Raw genomic sequence first — 22882 nt, forward strand, 5'->3', positions numbered from 1 at the left:
TGTAGGACTGGAACACCTATGATTCTCTTCAGAAAATGTTTGACAAGTATTGTAAAATAGGGGTTAAAACAGCAGAACCTCATTTGTGCATGAGCTGCATTAAATGCCAGAGTTGAATCAAACAGCAGTTTGAGGCTTAGATTAGAAAAAAAACAGATGTGGCATCATTTTTATTAACTGCCACATGTTTACTGCAATGTGTTCTTTGATTTATTATTAGCAGGAATTTGGAAGGAAAACTTTAGGAGTAGGGAGGAGAAATTCGTATCTCTTTTTATATTAAGAAGGAAAATTATTCTTTTTCTAAGGTGTTACAAATTTTTTTGTCCTTAGCAATATCATTACTGAAAAGTTCAGAGCTAACAGCAAGGGAACCACTGAATAAATCATCAAATTGGTGTTGAAGTAAATAACTTCATCCATGGTGAAGACTGTAATTGAGTTGTGGCAGAGCTCATAACTACTGTTTGATTTGCAACATTTTCTTTGCCAAAGGGAAAGGACCAGTCAGTCTTGGCATAATAAATGATAGTTTCAGTGCATGAAAATGTCAACAAGTCCTGTACTGGTGATCATGTTATGAGAATCATGTGCACTTTTAATGTATGCATTCTATTGAGCAATCTGTGAGGTTTGGGTTTTTCATTCCAGCAATAGCTGCTATCAAAGTCAAGGACCAAAGCACTTGAGTGGCTCAGTTAAAGAACCTCTCTGAGTCCTATGTTACGCAAACTTTGCCATCAGCATAATTTAGCATATTTGAATAAATGAATTGCCAAATGAAGATAACCTTTGTCAGACAATATGCAATCTGTTTTGATTACTGCTCCGATTTTAAATTTTATCTAATATTTTTCATTTTAGTAGTGCTCACTAACACATCAGAGAGTAGAGTACTTGAAAAACATTTCTTTGATAATTGCTAACTGCCCAAATGTTATCACCTCTCTAGGAGAATTGCATCCATACTTTGCAGTGTTTAGCCATGGTGTGGGTGGACAGCAGTGGGACTGCTTTTTGTTTGGAACTCCTTCCCAGGGCTAGTACACAAAGTCACATAGTGCTAAAATCTTCAACATTCTCTCTTTGTGGGCTAAACCAGCGTGTTTCCTTGGTGTTTCCAACACTTTGTGGTCATAAACCAATTTTTTTTTAATAGATGTATTTCAAAGGTATTAAAAAGCAATGTGAAGAAAATAGATGGATTTAGATGTATCACAAATAATTAAGTCTGCATTCTTTCCCTCGCTGACAAATCTTCTCAAAGCTTCTACTTTCCCTCTGTTCTGAAATTTAAAACAAAAATTACATTATCTTTTGTAGTGGTATCTTTTCATCCTGAGTAGAAACTTGGGTGGATTTACTTGGTCTTTGCCTTTTTTTCCTGAGTATTTTTTTTATTTATATGTGTAAAAACAATATTAGAAATCACAAGGTGACATTATCACAAGGAGAGGAAGAGAAACCAAATACAACCTTTTGATTGTTGTGAATAGGATTTCTTGTCTTTCCTGTAGTTTATGAACTTCTCTGCTTTATATTGTCCACAGCGTTTGGGGGCAGGAGGGATGTAGCTTATCTTTATTGTGGTAGGGCACTTTGCAGTGCAAAGAATTAAATGATGCATGAAATGACCTGTCACACTGAATTATGTGTCACAGTATTACATACACAGAGGAATGTTTGAGAAAAAAAGGTAGAAAAATATTCCTGAAGCCCCACTTTGTTGTTGTTTTGAAGAAAAATGTTTGGTTTTGTGAGCAAGTGTATATATTTCTGCCTAATTTATTTTAGGTAAGCCACAGAAACCTGTCAAAGTAGAAAGAAGAGATATGCTGGATAGTTTCCCTCATCGATTCATTAGGAAAGTTAATAGTAGAGATTTGGTACCAGTGCTACAGCTTCCCTGCAAGGAGCAACAAACCCCAACTTTTATGTCTCATACCAGAAATAATTGTCAAACTACTTCCTGCATGGCTCCAAGTATCTCCACTACTGTGCTAGAAGTTAGGAACATCCTTATGAAGCTTTGCAAAAAAACCATAAAATGGTAGTACATTGCATTTTTTATTAAATAATAATATTCTCAAGTTTGTCCTACTTAGTTTCGTCTTGTTTTGCCTGCAGTTGATAGTGGTTTGATGAAGCTTAGATTGAATCAAGAAGTCCACAGTGTAAGAGTCTTGTCTTATGATTCGTACAAATGATTTCACTACAAATACCTTTCTGTCTTTTCCTTCAGCTGTGGGGTCTAAATCAAAGTGCAAATTTAGATCATACCATTTAAAGTAGAAAATAGTAACTTTAAATTGGACTGGGTTTTTTGTTTTCTTCCCTTGTATGCAGAATAAGGTCAGGAATGCAGCAGATTATTTTCCCCCCTTCAACTGCAGAGTTTGCTCCCTGTTAAAGATTTGTTAGTGGCATAGAAAATCTATTTTGCTTTTAAAAGTGTGACCCAGAGAACAACACAGCCTTCCCTGAGTGTTTGAGGTGATGCAATGCTCATCATTATTCAGATATTTAAAGAAAGCAGTAACAATGCCAAAACCCTGATTGAGCATCTACCAACTGCATCTTAACTTCTTGTCTGCTTAATATTTATGCATCTGTATTTCATTTCAATAAATAATATATTTAATGAAATACTTCAGAGCAGTTAGGTAACAGTTGCTGCATTTTGTAGCAAAGGGAGAAAACACTCATGAGGAACAACTTGTCTTTTCACCTTTACTCGGGGTTGTTTGAAGTAATTTTTGCCAGACCCAGGGATGGCCTTTTGCACCCTGCTGCATTGAAAGGCTCACTGTCACATGCCAGGGATGCTGGAAGAAGGTGGCTGGATAGTTCTTTCCTCCCCTGCCTTGCATTGAAGCAGTCAGGATGGGAGGTGGGCAACTGTGATTCCAGCTCCTGAGTAGGGTGATGGGACTTGAGAATATTGTCCGATTCCCAGCTTTGGAAAGTGTGGATGTGAGTTCACCTGGGGTTGTGGATCTGGTTTGAAGTGATCTGGGTGCAGTTCTAACCAGCTCTTCACTTTATCAGGATTTGGGGGGCTGCAAGTTCCTGAGTGGTAACAGGTTAGTGACCCACCATTGGCTGGCATTCTTCTGTCTGGAAGTGCCCGGTATTTCACGCTCCAGAGGAAAGTGAGCTTCCTCTTTGAGGACTGTGTTTATGAATCTTCGGTTCAGCATCACATGGGGAGAGAGGTGCTGTTTTCTCATGCCAGGTCAGGCACAGATCACAGTGTAATACTAAGAAAGCTTCTTATGTGCTGCTTCTAAAGTGGCTTGAAGAAGTGTCCTTGAATAATGTTACAAATTGGATACTCAACCCAATGGTGCTGGAAGATTTAAGATTTCAGAAGCTTTCTCAATTGTTTTAGAATAAAAAAAACCTAAGGTTCAACATGGTTTTGTCCTGCAAGAGAATGATTGATTAACTGATGGCCAGAACTCAAAGTGAAATTCAGGGTGTGGGAGCTGATCCCCCAAAGAAGACCTGGCAAATCAAAGATGTTGAAATTAAACTTACTTCTGGAATTTGTCAGTTCAAGTTGGTTTGTGCAGGGTTATTTAGGATGGCAGCAGAGTCACAGATTTGCTTCTGGGCATTGCTGAGATTTGGTTAATGTGCTTCCCCCCCGTGCCCTGCTTGCAGTGGGTTGGACAAGAAGCCCGCCCGTGTCCGTGTGCGTGGGAGCAGCTGGGAGGGCTCTGCCAGGTCCACCTACAGCATCCTGCCCTGCTGCAGCCCCATGAGGGCTGTGCTGGCACGTCTGCTCTGCTCCTCACTCGTCACTGTATGAGCAGTCTGGAGACCTGCATAATTCTACATTCAGGGCAGTGATGCAACAGAAGAGAAAATCTCTGCTGTTTCCATGGAAGCTTGTGTGTGGGACGCTGGCTGGAGCGAGGCAGCGATGCTGTCAGTCCCTGCAGTCAGTGACTTCAATAAACCACATCAAAGGAAAGCATCTACTCCCATGCTCCCCCAAACACCTCTTGTTGTATGGGGGCTATGGTGCATATGTTTCCAGAAGTGCAGCTCTAGATTTCTTGTTATAACTTCACTTCTTCATATTTCAACCCATGCTACTGCTTTCTTTTGATTCAGTCTTCTTTCTGCAGATAGTGATTGCAGAGCACTTCAGGTTTATGCATTCAGATCTTGCTGAGGGTGGTGTGGTCAGATGCAGTTAGTACCAGGCGACTGGTGACCTGTGAGAAATGGTCTGGCAGGTTCTGTTCTGTAGCTGGCAGATACACACAGCCCAAATGGTGCCAGCACCAGTGCCTTCCCTTAGCAGCACTGTTTAAAGGACACAGGGACTAACTTCTTCCTTTTTTCCCCCAAAGTGGTGATTCCTTCACCACTTCAGATGGCACACTGAAAAACAGTGTGTAGATCATTCCATCCTACAAGTTTCCTGGCTGAAATAATCTTTGCATTTATGTGTTTTTCTGTGCATAGATTTGCATAGTTCCTTAAGTTACACAAAAGCCACATCTATTCAATAAATACTGTGTGGCAGAGGTGGTAATTTTTTTAAAATGTGACTTGCTTCACACCTCTGTCACAATTGTATGGCCACTTGGTTTCTACTGGGGTTTTATTTAAAATTCATATTGTCTTTTCATTGGATATTTATGATACTTTCCTACTATTTTAAAAAGCTTAACACTTCTGCTTATGGAGCAAAGTAAATATTTACCAATGTAAATATTTGGTCTATTTTGGAGCTACCCATTGAAGGTTTCTAATTAGAGCAGTTGTTCTTTAAATGGTGTAAGATCTCTAAAGCTGATTATGTGCATATATGGGGCATCTTTGCCATAAATGTAGAAAGCATGGGGAAAAAATGCAGCGCTGTTCACAAGACATATCTGTTATGATGCATAGTGGAAGAGAGGCCCAAGCATGTACAAGTGTAATTACAGTAGCACAATCAATAAGCAAGAGTTTTTTATTTTTACACAGCTTTCTAACATGCCAAAATAGCTTCCTCTTTTAAGCAATTATAGCTCATGTAGAAATTGAGCTCATCGGGAGTTGTCTGTCAAAATGTTTTTAATAAAAAATTGAGTTTGCATAACACTGACACATTGATGTCTTTTGCTTCTCACTGTTGACACTGATGGGCTAAAAGCTTGATTTTTGGGGAGGGAGAAAATTGCATTAGTTCAGCTCATTTGGAGAATCTCTGTTTGCTGAATTAATTTGCTATGCTTTTTTTTCCTGCTGAATATTAAACCCTGTTTTCAAACTGTGCATATAGTGCCTGAGGGGAATAGCTCCAGCTCTCATTTTCCATGACTATGTTTTCTTGTAACACAGCCTAGGCCTGAGCTGGGGGTGCTGTGCAGAGCTGACACTGTAGGCTGTGTTAGGGGAGGCACAGTCTGATCAAAAAACTGCTGCCTGGTGCTTTCCAGACTCTGATGCTGCACCTCTGCAGCTGAGTAAGTGTCACAGTTTTTCCCTAGGGATTGTTTTGTATAATCCAATTGGCATGGTGAAACCTGTCCCTCCATGTGATGACTTGTGAGTAGATGCTCACTTTTGTGAAGCTCTAGCTGGATTAGCAGCAGCATACAATTAATCATGACAAATGCCTTGGTGGTTGTTCTTCACTGGTATCTTCCCATCGCCAGTAGAGATATATAAATGCTAAGGCATGTTACTGTTTTCAAGGTGACATTATTAGCTCTGTTTCACCATCCAATAAACATCTGAAGATCACAGTTAACACTTCCTGAAACACACTCAAAATTAAGGGAGATATGTAGTATACTCTGCCTTTATCTGAAATTTAAAAAGCAGGGAGAACTCCATCAGGAACAGCACAAGTTCCACAAGTGGCCTGACTTCAGCTGTCACTGGACATTGCTCAGGTGGGAAGCAGCCAAATGTCCTTGTCAGCTGACACATCTGTGCTCTGCTGTAATTTGGTTTTCCTGGGACTGTGGAAGGTTGTCAGAGATGGGGAGCATGCCTTTCGTAGTTGTGTGGCATCTGCTATTCGAGGCATCCCAAGCCTTGGACAGCTTTGAATTAAGTCTCAGCACCCCTGTGTAGTTCAGTATTATCTCTGTTACGCAGGAGAGGAGACTTGGACAGAAGCAGATGATGCTGATTGCTGAAGGCCACACCACAATTCTCCATCAGTGCTGCTCTGCCGCTTTCCAGCGTTGTCTCAGAGGCAAGGTTGTTCTTTCTCCCTTGAGGGTGCCAAAGGGAGCTGTATAGCCCTTATTTTTCAGGCTTTTCTTCTCTTTTTTTGAGCAGAGTGAAATTGTCTGGACCAGTGAAGCAAGTTGGCTTCAGGCATCTTGTCAAATTAACTTTCCTTGTCTGTGCATGCGTGGGCTGTGTGGCAGGAGTCAGCAGGTGCAGAATGCACAGGCACATCAGTAGTGTCAGAGGCACTTTTGGGAGTAAGAGCTGGCACTGTGAGAAACAGGCTCTTTTAAACTTGTATTTCAGTGAAAAGATCAAATGTGCTTGTAATCATTGCCATCATGCTAGCTACTAGCAGACTGATCTTTTGCCCGTGTAGCATCCAGCTCCCCCAGTACGCATGAGAGTTGTCACTGGCCAGGCCAGAGAGGATCTTTGCAACTGCACAGTGCTCTCTCTGACCCTATGCATTTAATGTTGGCATTGATGAGTGATGCCTGGAGACTTTCCAGCCACAGGTTAGCTGGTGACAGGAGGCCCCAGGGGTAGGGTAGCTGCTGTGAGTAATCAGACAGGCACCTGGTACATACTGAAATATTCAGAAATAGGCAGCAGGAGCTTTCCTGCAGAGTCTGAGGGAATATGTACATCTAACTCAGATGCTAGAATATGAAAAGGGCACTGTTTTCCTCACTAACTCACAAAATAAAATGAAAAATGGGACCATGAGGGCCTCTGACATCATTATGTGTCACAGCCACAACTGAGTTGAGCCAGGGAGTTCCATTAGTGGAACTGGTGGTGTCTGGGTGTAGGGCTGCAGGAGGTGGGAACTGGCAGCTTTTCTTCTCCGTGTGTAACTTGACCTTCCCTCAGTGTGTCACCTTCAAGGCCAACCTTGACCAGGGCTCAGCAAGGCTGTGTGTGCTAACTTCCAGCAGAAGGGACGCCTGCTTTACCTTGGTGCTGGGAGAAAGAAAAGCTACTGCAAAGTTGAGAGTTGTTTTCCCTCTTAAAATGGTAATGAGATGTTGGGTGACACTGACCCAAGGTTGCCAGGCTGTAGTTGTTACAGTTGTTGTTGTATTATGACTTAGTTATTCTAATGCATGAACAAATGTAGTCTTTTTTTCTGTCCTGCCTCAGAAAAAGGACTTCTTATCTTCCAATGATAGACATCTTGGCTCTGACAGAAATTCAAGGTCTTCTGCTTTGTGCCCTCAGCCCCCTTAGGACAGCAAAAGTGCTGATGGTGGAAAAGAAGGTCTAATGAGTACCAGCAATATATGCATTAAATTCTCATCACATTCTATGTAACAGGATACGCTGGTAACCTCTTATAAACTACCTGCAGTAGTTTATGTCTCCACTAATGTGGTCCTGAAGCCAGAAGCCCTTTTCAATACATTGAGAGTGGGATAATGAGAAATAAAAACATTCTGCATAAAAGTAGGGTGAAGACTTGTCAGCAAGCAGTCAGGAGGAAAAGCAGATCTAGTTTGTTAGGCGTACATTACAGTGGGTAGCTAACAGTGACAGCAGATACGTGAATTTCTCTGCCTTTCTTGTGGAGATACTGACCCAGAATCCACTTGGATGGAAGAATAACAATTCCCTTTACAAAATCAGACTAGATTGAAATAGCAGTGACCCCCAGCATAGGGAAAAAACCAAAAAGCATTGCTCATTCTTACCATGACTATTGTTGCGCAGAAATTAGTTCACTGAAGCTTGCTCATTTAGGAGAGATGAATGAGGAATGCTTTATTATACTTTTTCTGCCTCCTAGCCTGATGAAATGAGCTGTCCAAGGACTCTCATTCCCTGTCTTCAGCCGAGGAAGCCTAAGGGGCATTTAATGACATGCAGAAGCTGAAGGGAGAGCCATTAGCACTCCAGTGTCTAGGTAACTCTCAAAAGCTTTGATGAAAGTGACCTTCACACTTCATGTGCCCTCTGCTTTCCCCCATGCTTGAAGCTCTAATGATCACTTTTTTTCTGCTTTGTCACTGTAGCACTTATTTTGTGAAATATTTTCGTAGCTCAGCAGGAATTTGGATCTGGGTGGATCTGGCTTGCAGATATTACATCTGCAAGCATTAGGTGGGTGCAAAACAAAGGTTGGTGTAAAGGGTCAGATCTTCTCTTTGTAGAGAACTGAACAAAACCTGGAAACATTGCTAGATACAGGTTTTTAATATTGTAATTAATACTTGATTATAAGTATACATTATCCTTTAAGAAAGGAAAAAATTATCATCAAATGTTTCTTTGTGTATGCCATGCTGTCCTCTTTGAGCAGGGCAGAAATTTGCTGTAGAGCACAAGTGGGTTTGGAATGGGAAGAGTATGTACAACCAGGGGCTTGTAATCCTGTGAGCTCTTGGGTTGCAGACTGAAAATTCTGGGCAGGCTGTAGGAGGACGATGTGTGTATTCATGTCTGGATCAGATGAGAGGATGGGAGAGAACAGAGGGGTGGCATTTGAGTAGAAAGGGAAGGAGAAAAGAAACATCCAACAATTTAAAATAAGGAGAGCAATAAGTGCCACTAGTGTAGTCAGGCTAGAGGACAAGAGTAAGAAGGAGCCTTTTGGGAAGGAGTTATCTCTAGGGTAGCTTTGTTTATTTTTTTATTTAAAAATGCAGTAAGTATTTGTAATTGTAACTGAAACTGAAATTAATAGCCCCATTTGAGACACCAATGCCTGCTTGTTTGATTGAAATGAGAAATAGTTAAGGTAAAAACAATATATCTTTCTTTTAAGATAATTCAAGTTTTATTTTGTTTGAAATTGAACGTTTCTTGTAGTGTTAATGACATAAATCATGCTGAGGTTCCTTTAGCTTACAGTGAGCCAAAGAGTAAAAAGTTTATTTCCTGCATGGAGGTAATTATTTTAGCTCATTTTTCATTCTGAACTTTTAATTCAGATAGAAAAAGAGAAAAAACAGTTTTACCGAATGTTATTCTTATGATTCTTGAAGCCCTGAAGTGTTCCTGGAGATGTGGGGTACTCATAGCACATTTCAGAGCAGTTTCCTCCTAATATACATGGAAAAATCTTTCTCTGATGTCAGCTACAAGTACATACAGATGAAGTATGTGGTTGGCAACACAGAGGGATTTTGATTGTCTTGCAGAAGCAGTTCAGTCTGGCTGACCTTCCTGGATGAACTCTAAGACTCAGAATGGAGTCAGGTTCTTTTCAGTGGTGCCAAGCAATAGGATAAGAGGCAAAAGGAAGAAACTGATGCACAGAAAGTTCCACCTGAACATGAAGAAAAGTGCTTTTAGTGTGTGGGTGACTGAGTACTGGGACAGGTTGCCCAGAGAGGTTGTGGAGTCTCCCCCACTGGAGATATTCAAGATTCTGGATGTAATCCTGTGCCATGTGCTGTAGGATGGCGCTGCTTGAGCAGGGAGGTTGGGCCAGAGGACACACTGTGGTCCCTCTTGGCCTGACCCATTCTGAGATGTTGTGTCCATGCTTTGCGGGTTACTGAGCTGCCCTGTCACCCCTAGGTCTGATCTTGGAGTGCTGCAGCCTTGTAGGTCTGGGTTAATAACAAGTGATGCTGTCAGGCTCCTCTCAACAAAATGAAATGCTTTTTGTCCACTCTTTAGCAGAGCAGTTAACCTCTCCAGGTATCCTTAGACTGAAAAAAAAGCCCAATGCTTTGATCAGCAAACAGCTTTGCATACGGCTCTGGCAAAAGGGAGAAGTGCTATTAATTTTCATGGTGATTCATTTGTAGGGAAAGTATCATTATTCTATCACTAATTAACTGTGTAGGTACCCAAAGCTCATGTAATATATTGAAAATGTCAGGATATTTTCATCTTTGTGATTTCATTCCCGCTGAGAATTTGTTCAGGACGTGTTAAATTAAAAGTAATATATAAACAAGGTGTGAACAGTTCAGTTAAGTGGTAACCTGAGGTTAAAAACACAGTGATCAAATTCAGTGCCTGAAGTTGGCAGGGAAATTGTCTTACCACCTCGGGAAGGCTTGAAATTAAACTTGTTTTGAAATGTAGGTGTTAAATCTGTGAAAAAAACCTCACTTGCATATGTAAATGTAGTGGCTTCCCAGAGATGAAGAGAGCATGTTGAGCTCTGGGCTGTCTTTAGGAGAGAGAGGGACCATGCTCCCACCATGTAACCCCTCTGCTGTGGTTCTGTTTTGTAGCATCTGTAAGGAGGAAATCTTTTGGTAAAATCAGGGCTGTGCTCCCTGTCTGGCTGTTCTCAGCCAGCTGTCAACAACAGAGGGTGGGGCTGTGCTGTTGACTGCTTGAGCTAACGGAGACAACAGCTTTGGGGTTATTTTTGTTGGGCTTCTGAGACCTTATTAACTTGAAAGGAGTTTTTGGAGATACTGAATTTCTGCACTGTGCTTATGTTCAGGTTTTTGTTCTCCCTAGCATTGCATTCAGGTGAATGCATGGCAAGTAGCCTTAAAAGGAACAAAAATCCCTTCCCATTTCAGGGTAAGCAGGAGGAGGATTAAGCTCCTTCCCCCAGTAATTGGATCCTCTGATTGCCATGGCTTTTGAAGATGATTGTGTATCTTTCTCTATGTGATAAATTATGTGTGTGCCTGTGAACTGAAAGGTAGCTTGGCTTTAAAAATCCACTGAGCTTTTACCTATAATAGTTTTAATTTTGGTTATTTATTTTGTGTGCTGACCATGGGACATGTAGCATTTTAGCCAAAAAAAAAACCAACAAGGCAGGGGAAGTTCTCCTGCAGCTGTTCCATCTTAGACCCTTCTGAAGACATAGAAGGTTGGTGACTGTCTGGGACCCTTTGGAAAAAGAAAGCTCTCCCAAGGATACAGTATTGAAGATTCAAATTAATGTGGGAGCAGAGGGGAAAGTGGACTGGATGAGAACCTCCTTAAACCAGTTGAAGTGCAGTCCAGTTCTTCCGTGGAGCAAACACCACCTTTCTATCACTCCTGGTCAGCAAAAAATCACAGTTGCAGTTGGATTGTCAGTATCCAACCATTGTCTTCGAAGCTATTCTATGTTATCTCATGGTTTCTAATCTCAGGGTTTAAATTTGGGCAAGTAGCAGTGTCTCTACCTCATGTGTTTGTGCAGCAATACACATGGTATATTTGACACCCATTCTACCAGCAGGGCTCCAAAGTATTCATGGTATATAAGTGTTAAAGTCACCATTTTGCATAAACCACAAAGTATTTACTTTCTTTTGGCAGATTGAAGATATTGTTACAAGAATGCAAGATGACAAAACAGGTGGAGTTCCCATCCGCACTGTCAAGAGCTTTCTGTCCAAAATCCCCAGCGTGGTCACTGGTAAGAGCCGCAATTGGCGGAGAAGAGAATGTGAGCTGGTACTTGCTGGCTCTAAACAAACTTACTGAAGCCACAAAAAAGAAGAGATGTGAGGAAAAAAAAGCCCCCCTCTGCTTGATTTTTCTATATGTTGTTCTGTTACAGGCTGAAGTAAGATTCCTTACACCTGAACAAAGATTCCTTAGTTCTGTTTTAGTAAATAAGCATTTCTATTTCTTTGGGGGTGAGTTATTAAAAAATGTTATGTATCAAAGTATCACCAGAATTATTCCCTGTGACAGGGGTAGGACAATCTTAGCTAAGAGGTCAGGAAAGAAAATTGAAGTTGTTTCCTTGCTCATAGCCAAATACTCTTACTGGGCTTTGATCGCAGGTAGAGGAATGTGAAATACCTTTTATGCATGTGTGCTGCTTTGTTAAAGCTCTGTGTACAAAAGTGTGAAGGGTGCAAAACGGGGAGTCAGAGTACAAAACCATCCCTCCACGTATTTCCAGACAGACTATCTTCCAATGCAACTGTCATGGTTTGAGCCTGGCACAGAGCCAGTGCCCCCCATGAAAATGCCTCACCCTGGTGTCTGCTGTGAGATGTGACCAGGAATAAGCAAAACAGGCTCCAACTTAAACATAAAGAACACTTTATTACTTAAACTACAGGAAAATAGGGAAAGACTATAAGGAAAAGAAAAAAAAATTGAAAACCTTACAAAAAACTTTCCCCCTCCCCACTCCCTGACTTTCCCAATCCGATACATTCTCTCAAAACACCAACTGCCCAGCCTTGGCCCCACACTTTAGTATACTCAAACTGCAGTTCATGAAGAGGAAAGGAGTCCTTCTCGTTCCATAGGCTTCTCCTGGAAACACACTGAAACCTCGTGTGCTTCTCTGTCACTTCGGCACCGCCCGGGAAAAAAAAAGTCCTTTTGCCGCTTGTAACATCGTCCTTCCATGCCCAGTGCTCTCACCACTGAGACATGGCCAGAGCTGCTTTTAGGGTTGTCTTTCAAGGATGCCTTGTCTCACTCCAAAAAGGCACAGTCTCTGCTTTTGGGACATCTGTCCCCCCCATATTTTTCCAACCCCCTGGGGCCGGGGGGTCCTCACGAAGAACCTTCCTGGTTTTGAGGCACTGCCTCCCCCTAAATGCAGTCTGCGTCACAGGAACAACTGAGTCCATAGCCACGAGAAAAGTCCAGCCAAAAGGCCACTCCAAATCATCTCTCCCCATCCAATCATCTCCACATTCTTCGGGCCAGGTCCTTGTCTCATCTCATCTCTCATCTCCCTTCTTATTCAGCTTCGAGGAGGATTAGCATTTTTGCAAGGCCCCAATCATGCAAGAAAGGGTTAAAAGTTTTCAGTCTCTGTCGGTCCCGGAGCGACTCCCACGCACGCTGCCCACACGCTGCCGCTCCGGCCGGGCACTCTCCCTCCCCCCTTCTCCTTCTGGCTGGCTGCTCTCCTGGGGGGGGCTGGCTGCCCGAGGGCTGACTCTCTGGGATCTTCCACCCTTCCATCCTCGAAGCCCCCCGAAGCCCCCTCAACCCCATCTCTGTCCAGGCCCCGGGCCTACCGCATGGCCGCCCCTCCCCCCGCCCAGCAGCAGCGGGCTGGGCGGGGGAAGAGATCTGACCTCTTCGCCGACGATGTCCAAAAGAGGGAGTGCCAAGGGCAGTGCCCTGCTTTTAACCCCTGTGTATTCTCGGAGGTGTGTCCAAACCCCACTGGCTACACCGGGTGCCAGCCTCAAACCCAAAACCTTCATTGGTTTGACCACAGCTTCCCAGAATTCCCACTCCTTCCTGGTCAAACCACGACAGCAACGAAGACCTCTGCCATTGATAGATGATGAGTTTATTCAGGGTGATGTAAACTGTATGGAGGATTTGTACTTGGGTTTCTGGTACCTGTTTTCACTGACTCAGTAGTAGTGCTCCTGAAGGTTCCTGGAGAAAATAACCATTTATTTGATTTGAGAACTCACTCCCATAAGCTCAAGTCTGCAGTACACAGACTGGATGTCTTAAGATTGACTCAGCTAAAAGAGGTTTCTGATATTCTGGTTAAAATTCATAGCTTTAAAAAGGTAATCAATCTAATCACCAAGCCACTGCTTGTTGCTCAAAGACCTCACAGGATTTTTAAACCATGGTCAGCAGTTCTCTGGCATGATGGAAACTGCTCCCAGTTCTGGAACAGCAACCGCAATTGCATCGTCTTGAAATGGCTGGTTTTCACAACACAGAGAATTGTGAAAAGATCAAGATAAAATAACAAAAGAAAACCTCTCTCCAAAGCCCATAGAAATTCTTATATTTCAAGGGGAACAAGCTTGGTACCATTCCCTTCAGATGATTTGAAGGCAGCTCCCATGGACAGTTTATGAAGCCTCTGAATTTGAAAGTATGGGAAAATAACAGGCCAGTGGAGAGCCCAAGTTTTCTCCATTTGTTATTTTTCCTTTCAGATGCATAGACCTGCCTATTTGTAGACCAAAACCAAAAGCAAAGTATGTATGCTATCAGTGATTGACTGTAATGGATAGGTGAAGAGGCAGGAGCACCTACATTTGAATGGAAGCTGAGGGCACTGGGTTTGTTCAGTCTGGGGAAGGAAAAGCAGAAGGGGATGAGAGGCTACAAAGACAGGGTCAGATCCTTTCTCAGGAGTGCATGTTGAAAGTACCAAAGACAATCTGCACAAGTTGCAGGGAAAGAAATCCCAACTAGATTTACATATAGGAAGAAAGTTGTTTATGGTCAGAGCAGGTGAGCATGGGCCCAGTGTCCCAGAGGAGCTGTGGAACCAGTGTTTTGCAGCTGTTCAGAAACCCCTGGGCCCAGCTGAACTGAGCAGTCTGACCTAACTGCTCATTTGGCCTTGCTTTGTGTGAGGGTCGGACGAGACAACTTTCAGAGAATCCTTCCAACCTGAATTACTCTTACGGTCAGTGGATACTCAGTTTTAGTGCTTGTCTAATTCCACACAATGTAATGAACACAGGAGAAGAACTTGTATTTTCAAAAACTTTGTTCTTCCCCTTGGGAAGAGCTCGATTGTAGACCATGGCATTCTCACACACTTTATTTCTACCTGAAAAATGGAACAGCAACGCTGAGACGTGATTTACTTGGCAGGCTCACAGTGACTGTGATTAACAGGGATTTATTTTTGCTTGACACTTCTATTGTAATTGCTTCTCACAGGAGAAATATAAAATCTTAAAGGAAAAGAAATATTACAGAAGTGCCTCGGTGCTCCAAACAGGCAGCTCTGTTTATAGTACAGCAAAGTGGGTGTTTGATTTAAGGTTTGAATACCAGGGAGAGAACTACTCCTCTGTTTTGCTTTCATCTGTCCTGATGCCTTAGGTGTGAATGAGGAACTGGGTAACAGAAGGAGAAAAAGCCTCAGGGAGTTATCAATAATGGTCCTCTCTTGACAACAGAAATCTGGAAAAAAGGATGAAAAAGCTTTTTTTGAATGTATGATGAGTTTGTGGAGGTATGCTGTGCCAAAGACACATTTCAGTCTGCTCTGGAAGTAGATTTTCCTCTCCCCTTCCCAGTCTTTGGCTTGCAGTAGGTCAAAGGAGTACATTTCACACCATTATCTTCTTGGTTAGGTCTTCACTTTTATAGGCAAGCCACAGAGAATGAAAGTAGGATGGGACCAGTCTGTGTGGCTCCTGTGTGCATGTGTCAGACATTGTCCAATGTTCAGTTCAGAGTATGGAATATAGAAAAAAATGCCTGAGGGCAAATTTTGAGTAGTGCTGTGATCCGTGCCCAGAATGGGTTGTCAGCCAGTGCACATAATGGCAGCTGCTGCAATAAATGGAGTTGCACATTTCTCTTCTAGTGAGAAAAGATTTTCTCAGTAAAGCTTTTGTTTCTGTAGATGAATTGTTAATTCTGTTTTCACAGTTATCAGACTGTTGTAGGAACATCTCATTATTCTAACCAGCAACAAAACTGGCTTTCTGATCTTCTTTTCGATTTTCATATAATTGCATCTTAAAAGTTACCTCATTTTTGGCAGGAGGACGAAACACATATACTTTTTTCTCCCACTGCTTCAGACTTGGTCTTGTACAACATTGCCAAAACAAGTCAGAAGGAAGTCAGTGCTGCAACAGCAGAGCTTTCCAGTACAAAAAGCCTCCTTCACACTTCCCAGTTTGCTGCACATTCCCAATCCTGTGTATCAGCGTCTTTGCTACCATAATCCAAGGGAGACATGCAGTCTAAAACCTTTGCACTAGTCTGCCCTCCTCCCAGGAGGTTTTGATACAGCTTCATTCTGATCCATACCCCTTCACTTGAAGCATGGCTGTCCCCACAGCTCCATTTGGAATGATACCTCGTCCCAGCAGCAGTCCCATGGCCGGTCCCTTGCTCCTGCACTGCTCCTGAGCCTCACCGGCACTCACTTGTCCTCCTGCTCTGCTCCCAGCGCTGCCTCCATCGCTGTGGGAGGATTGATGAGATGTCCTGGCGTGGATTGAGTGCTGCCATGCAAGCTTAGAGCACACAGCCCTGCCAGTGCACTTCACTCCTGTCCTGCCATGTCTGTCTTACATAAGCCCTGGACCTCTCTCAGCAGAAAGTGCCAGTTTCACTGAAATGTGCCAGATGGCCTGTCGCTACTAGAGACTCATGAGCTAAACCAAGTTTAAACTGCTGTGTGTCTCTGTCTGAAGAAGCCAGCATGTGTCTTGGCAAGTGCCCATGGAGTTGTCCCAGAACACATCAGAATGTCACTTACTCAAAGAAAATGCATTTGGCTGGAGTGTGGAAATCCCACGGTGTTGTGAAAGAGAGACTTTATTATTGAAAATGTTCCCTGATGATGTAGTTCAAACCAGTCAAGTTATGCTGGAGAACTTTATACACCCATTGAGAAATTGGCTCCCTTGGGGCCAGTCTGAGGGTGTTTGTTGCCTTTTCCCTTCAGAGGAGGTCAAGCACATCTCTCATCCAGATATAGCAGTCACAGGCCCAAGGGAGAAATAAGTTCTTCGTGTCCAGAGTTTGAAAGGCCCCTGTTCAGGTGAACTGTGCCAAAAAAAAAAAAAGGTTGTTGTGGCATGGGGAACAGGCTTAGGACTGGCAATGGTGGTAAGAGTCAACATCCATCACCTAGCAGGGCCTGGAGAGCAGACTGCAAGCCTGAGTGCTTGGCCAGAACATTTGCTTTCTTAATCCTTCTTTTCAGGGATAGAACTTGCCTTGGTGCCTTATGGAAACTATGGTCATTGGGACCAGAGCCTCCATGAGTTGCCTACCAATAGATTTGGCTTCCCTAGGCTGTCTGTCCAGCTGCTTGCATCACCTTAACACAGGGCTTTCACTACAGGACTGAGTCTGATACAGATTTCCCTCAGCATTTGGGTAATTTTGTTCTAGATATTTTCTGTCTTTCCTCTGTAGTTCTGCTTTGAAAAATAGGACACTTGAAAAGTGGTACTGACTCTGTTTCAGTTAATAGATGTAGATAGTCCCAAATCTAAACCAAGTTCAATCTTCTTCTCAGCAGGAATTAGTCTATTTAGTTAAAACAAGCAAAAAAAGGCCACTAACAGACAAACAAAAAAAAATTTCCAAAATTTAAATCAATATCCAAACTAATACTGGGTGTTTATAGATTTGTGAAGGATATAAAGAACATGCTCATGGGTTAAAAATTGACATATGTTTATATGTACATACTTTATAGTTATTGATGGTTTTCCACATTTCTAAAGAGCAGATGCTGCACAGTAAATTCAACAGTTTAGCAATTGCTTGGTGGAAACTGGCTTGCCAAATATAAGTTGGTTGGGCATACAAATCCATTTATTTCTCATAAAAAAATCAATTGTTCTGAGCAAGATGCATTTAAACTAATTCAAGTGAAGACTAGGCTTCTTCATAACAACTTACATTTCCTTCTTTTATGCATCTCTTCAAATTGCACCCAGTGGAAATGTAATCCCTCCATCCCTCAATAAGAAGTCTAGTATTTCAAAGCTGCCCTCAATCACACAGCATTAGACATGTCAGCAATTACATGAGTAGTGCATGTCTTGCAATTACTTTTTTTCCTGTAGCTTTCTCTTAAGCTCTCTACTAGCATGCCAGGAGACAAATTAACCCAGTTAAGGAGTCAGACTCTTATGCTGTGTTCATCCTCAGCTCCCTCCTCCCTTCCTTTTTCTCCTTAACTGCATCCAGCTTCCTACCTTTCAAATGGTGAGAAGGATGAAGGAAGAGAAGATGAAAATCAGCTTCCTGAAGTGTAGCAATTTTGTGCCTGTTGTAAAGATGCAAAACAATACCTTGTGTAGCAAAAGCTTAAAGGATTTGATTTCCGAGGACAAGGGGGATAGCACATTAATCAAATAGGATGTGGTCATCAAAGAAATAAGAGAAAGCAATCAGAATTAACATTTGAAACAATGGATATGCAATATATCTCTCTGTGCATCTGCACATATGTACACCTAAATGCATGTAAATAGTGTGCAAGTTTTGTTAAGAATAAGCCCAAGAGTGGTTAAGTGTTGTATGCTAGAAATAACCAAGGAGAGGTTTCTGCATTTGTAGGTGCTGTGCAGAGTGAGGACTGCTGGTGTTTGTGTATCAGTGCCCTCTGCTGCAGCCAAGCTGCTGTTCAGTTCACATCATGCAGCTGCTCACCTTCCTCACAAGTCCTCTGTGTGTGTTGTGCTGTCCCAGCTCAGGGGGAGTGCATGTGGTGCATTTTGTGTCCTGCTCGTTCCATAGCAGCGGTCCTTCTGTGCTGTGCGGCATAAACCCAGCCCAAATATTGGGGTATGTGTGACTTGACAGCTACTCTGGGCTTGGAGGAGAAGGATGGTTTTCATAGCTGGCTGTTTCGTGTGTGTCATTCATAATTCTTCATCCTCTTCAGGACTGCTCATCTCCAAAAAAGCATGCTTGTACATCACATGAAGCTTATATAGCCCATAAAAAGTGTGCATGCACTGTGGAATAAATCAGAAATGAATAAATAAAATTAACCATCACTTAAAATTACCAAAATTGGACACTCTTCATAACTATGTTGTTTCATATGACAGCACTTGAAAGTAGTTGCACCTGGGATGAAACATATTGGAGGAAGTGCACATCACAGCAGGATGTGCATTAAAATTTGGCTTAGGCCACTGAAACACTTAGAAAACCCATCCTGAGGCTTTAGTATTATTTCAGTCAATAAAAAGGTTTCTTAAGTGCTAAAGCCCAGAATATTATGAGAAATTTAACTTCCATATATTAGAATTGTGAATGTCCTTCCTGGTCCTGCTTGTCCTTGCTGTATTTGAACCTCTGCACCTGTCAAGTGAAGCTGTGATAAATCTGAGACTTAAATAATTATGCTGCATGGATATTTCTGTGGCCAAGGAAATGACAATGAAAAATTACCCAAGTCACCAAATGATCCAGCTTTATCTTTCTGCTTTTTTTGGATATCAGAGATTATGTCAGAAAGAAAAGTAAACCCAAGACAACCTTCCAGTCATGTAGGCAAAAATTAGACCACAAAATTACAATTTTTCTTATTTATGAACATGATTATAAAAATCGCTGGACTGGAAAGCAACAAATGAGAGCTATGAGCCTGGAACAAAGCAAATCTATTAAAAAATTGCCTAGTATTTTTTCTCTACCAAAATTTGCCTTTTGCTGAAGGACTTTTCAGTCTTTCAGTTGAGACTAAAAGCTGGAGTAGAGACAGATTGCATGACAAACTACCTGTTGAATTCCAGTGTTTAGATGAATTGGTAATTCAGCTACAATAACAAAAAAATATTAGATATTAAGAAGGATCTTGTTGCTGACTGTAGTTTTATTCTGAAACACAGCATTTAGCTGATGGAATATTGTGGCTAATGAATAAAGCATTAAAAAGAAAAGTCAACAATATTTCAATGCCTGTAGAAATACATAGGGATGAATGATTAATGTTTTTCTGCATTCATCTCATCTTCAAAAGCACAGCTTTATTACAGAAGGTTGTTTCTAGATCTGAATGACACAGCAAAAGAGCAGAGATTAATTATAAGAACTGTGTGGCTTTTGTTTTTTGGATGGGAGTGCTGAGCAGGCTGCACTCAAGCTGCAGTACTTTGCTTCTCCTGTCTTCATAGCAATCTGGGAGTTGTGTGGGGAAGGATCTACCAACATGGTTTTGTTTTTCACACCTCTTGCTTTGTTTCTGCCCTTCCACCAGAACTCCTGTGGGCTGCAAAGCATCAGATTCACAGCAGAGCAGCTTTGCTCCTGCTGTGCCTTAGAAGCCACATCACCCCTGAGGAGGATGTGGGGCTCTGACCCTTTGACAGGCCAGTTTTACTTTGAGGTAGTGTAAATGCAGCAATATATGACAGCACAATGATAATCAATAGCAATGAGAAGGCACAAATATTTGAGTAGATTGAAAGCCATTACTTTGAATCTGTTGCTTTAATTCAATGCCATTCCAACCATTAGAAAAAGAACCAACTCGTATTATTGGGTAATTACATCTGTCTCTTTATTCGGTGCACAGATTCTCTTCATTGTTATCTAGAATTCTTTGGCTTTTTTAAGTCAATGTAATTTTTAGGGTATTATTTATTGGGCAGATTCTAACTTGCATTTTAATTAAATTTATTTTGCAAAAACACCAAGAGATTCTTCTAGGATTTAAATTTCCTGACTTTAATCAGTGTGTTGTTTTAAAGAAATGCAGAAGTTAGCTTCAATAACTGTAAATCCAGGCTCATAAATAACTTCTACATGTTAGGTTTGATAGGTGAGTATTGTATGTTTGCTATATCTCAGTTACAACATTGAAGTTACTATTAATGTAATTCTTGGGGGTGAGGTGAAAAGGAAGGGTTGGCTTTGCTTTTTTGCTTTAAATAGTACAACGAATTACATAGATCACCAGTTTATTTTTACTACCATAAATAGCCAGAAATCACTGCTGCTGAAAGCTGGGCAGTGAGAATACATCTCCACAAGAGGCTGTAGGTAAAGGAGGTTGGCATGGTTCTAGATTGGACAAATTAGGGCCTGCTCGTGTGAATACCCTGAATGGTTGATGAATACCTTGTTTTATTCTACCTGTTCCAGCAGAAATACACAGCTCTTTGGTCTTTTATGTATTTGCACCTGAAAGCGCCATAGATTTGGCTTTAGAACCTTCTATAGGAGCTAAGAGGAAAACAAAAAGCTTTCAGGCTTTCCGTGCATATGCATTGCTATAAATATATACATTTGCATGTTTTCTTTGGCTTTTTTTCCCCTGTGTGGATAAATCTCTCAAAACTGCATGCTGGCTTCCCATGGATTTGTTTTGAATATGGTGTGAACTGATGAGCTTGGATATTTTTGATGTATGATTCACTACCACATGCAGAGAAGAAAATTGTATTTTGGTCCTGCAGAGCAATAAAACCAAGCAATTAGGTCTTCGTTCGGTTAATTCCTTTATGGTTGCTGGGTGCTTTCCCACAAGAGAGTCTCAGGATTCAGCTCTTGCAAGGCCACTTGCACTGTAAGAAATTTCTCCATGTAGATAACTACAATATGACCATGACTGCAGACTAACTCTTACCTAGGAATTGAGAAGTTGATAATGTAACATGCTAAATATACTCATAGGCAAAAAAATAACATAGACTGATGAGAACAGTAACTGGTGTTTCTAGCAGTGGGAGGTTTTACATCCAGTTATTGTAGGGTGTTGTGTGGTATTGCATAGAAATTCTGTTATTTTTGCAACTATTTTATTGTGGATAGGATCATCTCTCTCAATGGTCTTATTGTTAGTTTGTTTGTTTGTAAACTCAATTGCTTGCTGGCTGATACCAAAATGGTTGTCAAAATCACTAAGTGAATAATTTCTGATGAGTTTTCCTTTCATGATATTTTACTTTTGCCCTAACTATTCAGTAAGTTTCATTCCTATTTCCTGCATAGGTTAGGCTGATGGGAAACCACACTTTTTAATGAATGAGATCTGCCAAATGTCCAGTGTTTTGTTGAATGCTATGTTTTTTCTCCTATGAGAGAGACAGTGACAGGTGTGCTTTCTAAGGAAGCAGTAGTAGCCATAGAAAGTAAGTTACTATGTTCTGATAAAATTTTGATTACAAGGCTATCATTACTGAGGCTAATGAATTGGACTGTGGCATATTCATCAAAGCTTATTTCTTTTATCAAGTATAAAACTCCCAGAATCTGAAGACAAAATCTTTTAAAATATGATTTATAATTTTGCACTGCAGCATCTCATGTTCATTGTTTATGCCATTGCTACATGTGCAGTACATTAGAATTTGGTTTTGTGCTTGTTTGGTTTTTTAAGTAGGAAGAGTTGAATTTAGAGCTCCAAAGAGCATTAAGTCTTTGACACTCCAGCCTCTTGTTCCCCAGTCTGTCCTTACATCCAGGGTTGCTCCATCCTAGATGCAGAATCCAGCACTTGTCTTTGTTAAAACTTCATCCATTTGGTGACTGCCCAGCCCTGTGATTTGTCCTGATCTCTCTGCAGGACCTCTCTGTCTTCAAGGGAGTCAACAGGCTCCTTCCAGTGTAATATCATCAGCAAACTTACTCAGTATGCCTTCAAGTCCTGCATCCAAGTAATTTTTGAAGATGACAAGAATTGTCCATAAAATGGAGCCCTGGGGAACCCCACTAGTGACCAGTCACCAGTCTGATATCTCCCCATCCACTATCAATCGCCCTTCACGGCTGACCCGTGATCCTGTTGATCACCCACCACTTGATGTGTCTATCCTGCAGGGTGTGGACCTTTTGTCCAGAAGGATCCTATGAGAGGCACCATCAAAAGCTTTACTGAAATCCATAAAAATTACATCAACTGGCTTCCTTTAATCAACTAGGTGGGTTACCTTGTTATGAAAGGAAATTATTGCTGTTGACAAGCAACAGATCAAGAAAGGCATCTTTCCTAGTCGTCACCCTTAGTACCTGTATCATGAAGTTACCATCCAGGTGTTCTGGGGATCTTTGGATCTGTTTGTGCCAGCTGTGGGGTATTCCTGTAGTACCTTAGTGTGTTTGGGCACAATCTCTGTCAATGACTTCCTGCTCATTTGCTCCCTGCTCAGCCCATTAGGCTGAGGTGCCTGAGGCAGAGGTGTTACTGTAGCCAGGCATCACAGAGGGAGAGAATCGCCCTCACAGCTCAGGAATCCCCAAGGCTGGGTGCTGGCTCAAAGCAGGTTGGCTGGGAATAGACCTGAAGCCTTGAGCTCCCTCCTCTCTGTGCTGGGGGAAGCCTTGATGCCTTCCTGAGGCTCTTAGCATCATTATTCTGTGCTCTACCCTCCTCATTCCTGGC

At 41.8% G+C, this 22882-nt stretch overlaps 1 protein-coding gene across 7 annotated transcripts in view; it reads left to right on the forward strand.

Moving 5' to 3' along the window:
• The window catches only part of RGS6 (regulator of G protein signaling 6), a 249500-nt gene that overhangs the window by 133984 nt on the left and 92634 nt on the right, over positions 1–22882 (forward strand). For 6 of the 7 annotated variants that reach the window (XM_064713750.1, XM_064713752.1, XM_064713751.1 and 3 more), the window contains one exon: positions 11416–11515. In XM_064713750.1, coding sequence (XP_064569820.1) covers positions 11416–11515 — 100 coding nt within the window. Of the gene's footprint in view, positions 1–11415; positions 11516–22882 lie in introns of those variants that run through there. The other variant, XM_064713760.1, reaches the window with a different exon arrangement.

This window comes from Zonotrichia leucophrys, chromosome 5 (assembly GCF_028769735.1).
Source record: "Zonotrichia leucophrys gambelii isolate GWCS_2022_RI chromosome 5, RI_Zleu_2.0, whole genome shotgun sequence".
NCBI lineage: Eukaryota > Metazoa > Chordata > Aves > Passeriformes > Passerellidae > Zonotrichia > Zonotrichia leucophrys.